At 38.1% G+C, this 4,251-nt stretch overlaps 1 protein-coding gene across 1 annotated transcript; it reads left to right on the forward strand.

Annotated features, from left to right (window-relative positions):
- The first annotated feature begins 3,083 nt into the window (after positions 1 to 3,083).
- Positions 3,084 to 3,671, forward strand: LOC140159048 (uncharacterized). The gene has a single exon (XM_072182378.1). It carries the CDS (start codon positions 3,084 to 3,086, stop codon positions 3,669 to 3,671), a length of 588 nt encoding a protein of 195 aa, XP_072038479.1.
- Positions 3,672 to 4,251: the final 580 nt, after the last annotated feature.

Below are 4,251 nucleotides of genomic sequence, written 5' to 3' on the forward strand. Positions count from 1 at the left end.
ATTACGATTGCGGTCATTTCTCAGTACGTCATAGCCTTCAACTCTGCATTCACTATCAGTTATCGAAGAGTCAAACCAGGACTCTGTTATGCTAATTGTTGCTGGTCTATACTGTTGAGCAATCAATCTTATTTCAAAGATCTTGAAGGGAGGGACCTTGCATTTACATGCAGGAAGTGCAGACCTTTGCATTTCAGGTTCTTAAATATGCTGGAGTCAGCAGAAGGGGGATCAATATCAGTATTAGGGTTGGATTCATGTTCAAAATTGTGACGGGGACTGTCGGGAGAGACAGTTGTATGTTGAGTTGCATCACTGTCAGGACCATCTGAAAAGGGCATTATGTGATGGTCAGCACCAGTATGGAGATTACTCGCATATCTACCTCTTCCACCAGCGGTTCCCCTATGGGTGGGTTTCTTAGCAGATATTCCCAAATTTCTAAGATCGTGCCAAAGTTCAAGGGGCACTCGTAAGCTACCCTGGTTCATGCTAAGTAGTTGAGTTCGAGTGTACGAGATTCTGCCACTATTTCCGTGAGAATAATTCGGGTTTGCAATTAAAGAGTCAATGTCATTAACATTGTGTTCATTAGGCCCTGGGTTAGTTTGAACATCACCCGAGATAAGCAGTCTTAATTGAAATGTAGAGCTGGAGTTATTATAGTATGGGATTCTTGTTTTCAAATAGTGACCATAGGCACCAGGAGTTTTTACTGTGAAGGTTGGTGAGGACACAGACCTAGGTTCAGTCATTAAAAGACCAATACAAAACCACAAGCTGAAAACAATAGAGCAGGTAAATGAATGATGCTCACATAACAATACTAAATAAAATTAATAATTAATGATAACAAAATGCATTTCTGTGAAAACTCAATTAGGACTGAATAAAATAGTATCTTGGCCAAGAATATCAACAGACCAGCTTGAATTGCATGATACCGTTCATTTAAGTCAGCCGCTGATAAGGCTTTTGCTTTCATAGCTCCCAAGTTGTGGAACCAGTTACCTGTTTCAGTCCGCTCCTCCAACTCTTTGCCAGTGTTCAAAAAGGGGCTGAAAACATTTCTGTTTTCAGAAACATAATTGCTTGTTATTGGTTCTTGTGAACTTTTTCTATCATGTTTTTGTTGTATATTTATCTTGCTATGTTGTTTTGAGTGCTGTGATCATTTGAAATGGCGCTATATAAAAGCCTATTGTATGTATGTATGTATGTATGTATGCTCACATAACACATAATAGTATAATCTCTGTGTCATTCCTGGCGGATTCCTTGTCTGCTTTCTGTTCATAAAGCTCAGTGCAGTATTCTGTCCATCAGGTCTTGATGTTGTTGTGGTGATATATTATTTTATATCCCGTGCCTTGCCTTCTATTTTAATTTATTTATTTATTCAAAACTATGGTGTCATTCACCTCGAGTGAGATCACTCTCTCGTATCATTTCGATTAGACTATCGTTAAACGTCACAATGGTCTTTTGTGAACGAATGTCTTGTGTACGACGCAAACTGAGAATGAATTGTAGTCTGTGGCATTCACTCAGATGGTTAACATCTCTCCATAAACTCTCCGTGTGCGTCAAGATTTGAACACAACTTCTTAGTTTAGAGCGAGTACAATTCTCGCTAATTATTACTGGATAATGGAGTTTGTTCTACTCCTAGTTCTCTTGTTAGTTTTAATATAAAGTTTCATACCGAATGAAGAAGATGTAGTAAGTAATAAATATAACTTAATTAACAGTAAATTGGGTTTTGATTGTCTTCATGTTTGTGTGATAATACTCGTGCTTGGCTGATTCTAAAAGCCAAAATAAGTTCCTGGTTGAACCTCTGGTTCTATGAAGAACTTTATTTTAGCGCCCCTACTCAGGCCTATGATGAAGAGACGATGAACCGAATACCAATCTGAGGGACTAGTCGAGACGGGTGAACCAAGACGCATCTACCAAGCCGTGTGATTATTCCCTGGTACCTACCTCGCCGGTTAAAATATTTAGCGAGTCCTATTCCCAAAGTTCTTTATTAGAAATGGTGGAGAATCTCTCAATTAGAAATTGTAAGGAAGATCTCAAAACGTCACGCAGAGCAAAATCAAAACAAGATGAAAGAACGTTTTGATGAGAGTGCAACGGAAGTTCCTTATCAAGTTGGAGACTCAGTATGGGTATATATTCCTGCATTGCAGCAAGGACTTTCACGCAAACTTCAGAAATTCTGGTCGGGTCCATACCTGCTTGTTGAACAAACAGGTCCAGTCAATTTCCGTGTACGTAATCTAGAAAACAACAAATTGATTACTACACCAATTCACGTCAATCGTATGAAATTTGCATATGATAGGTATGTCCGACCAAGCAATGATACTGAACCAACCGATTTAGAACAAAGAGATCCAATTACAGGACTTGTTCTAGACGATTGTCCTGAGGACTCTTTTCTTCCTCTTTTGGCCACACAAGAATCTGAGAAAACAAAGGTTCCAATCATTCCAGGTCTGCCACCAGTTCAGGATAAAACTCCTGAATATGTGATTGAGCATATTATCAGAGGACGCTATAGAAATGGGCGTCTAGAATATCTCATAAAGTGGCGGGATTTTCCAAAATCAAGAAACACTTGGGAACCAGAGACAAACTTGAACGCAGCTGCTCTTGAGTCTCTGAAGACCAACCCTGTCAAAATTACTGGTAAACTGTAAAGGCCAGACTATGGAATCAGTATCATTGTTAGATCAGTTGTAAGCAACTCGATCAAAAGGCTGTGTGAAAAAAAAAAATGTCTTGACAAATGTGAAATGAGGCATAATAATTGTGATGTAAATGTGATTTGTAATTATCAAAGAATACTTATAAAGATTTTTGTGCATTTACAAATTTATGAATGACTAATATAAAAGTCAAGGACGTCAAAATGAAAACAAATATATTTTGCATTTGATAAATGTAGAAAGTTATATGTTGAATTGATTTTGAATTGTAATTTGAAAGTTTGTCACAATTGTACTATTTGTAGTTGTGTGGAATTGGATTATCACAAAATAATGTACTTTGAATTATAATGACAATGAACCCGAATGTATACTCAAACTCTTCTCCATGTACTCAACAATTGGCAGACTGTTTTGCAACAAGGTCGCTATACATGGAGGCACAACAGTATATTAACTCATATGTTGAACTCTTTTAAAGTACTTGTAGGAAATGCTAAGGACAGTATTGATATATATGCCGATTTGCCTGGATGTACCATCACTGGAGGAACACTACCACCAAATATCCTCCCTACCGCCCAAAGACCAGATATCATCATTATCAACAATACCAAAAAGTCTGTCCATGTCATTGAACTTACGGTGCCTTTCGAAACCAATATCCAGAAAGCCCATGACACAAAAATGTCTCGTTATGAAAACCTTCATTCTGACATCAAACAAGAAGGTTTCAAATGTCATCTGAACTGTATCGAAATAGGGTCCCGAGGACTGGTGACGGCTGATAACACAGAGAGGTTGAGTGAGGTATTCAGATTTATCGGTGGTAGATCCAATAGCAGTAAGACTCTTGCTAAAGATCTGAGCAAACTGGCCGTCATCTGTAGTTACTCCATCTGGAACGCGCGCAATGAACCTAATTGGGATTCTGCACCGTATCTGAAGGTCTGATTCAGCCTCCCATTCTGCTGTCACCATCCTGCTTCCTGGTCTCTGATTTCCATTTTGATGTATTTTAATGTTTTAAGAGTGCAATATTTTGGTGTATATTGAACATGTTGAACTGTAATGTGTATTGTCTCCCCTGCCTGTCTGCCGCTCCATGTGGAGTTTGGTAGCGTGTCCTGGGGTAAATGTATTTTCTTTATTTTTGTGTGTTATTTTTGAATAAAGAATGATTGAATCATCAGGTATATTATTGTATTTCGCGAAATGTACTACAGCGTGTTACAATGTATTGCGATATTGAAGGAAATCAGAGAAAATCCTCAAAAGAAACATTCCCATCTCGATGTAATCATTTTGGAACCCCGGAGTAGAGTTTTGCCTAAGTATGTGAAAGGGTATGTAAGGGATGTTTGTGTAATGTAAATACAATGTAGTCTTGACTTTTTCCGTGAAACCGAAATTACCTGAAAATTAGGCCTTTAAAATTAAATTTTCGGGTCAATTCGGTATCAGGAGTTCCACAGATGCTGATACGACAAGGCATTGATGAATTACATTTCGTAACAAGGAAACAATTTAAGCG

Source organism: Amphiura filiformis, chromosome 1 (genome assembly GCF_039555335.1).
Source record: "Amphiura filiformis chromosome 1, Afil_fr2py, whole genome shotgun sequence".
NCBI lineage: Eukaryota > Metazoa > Echinodermata > Ophiuroidea > Amphilepidida > Amphiuridae > Amphiura > Amphiura filiformis.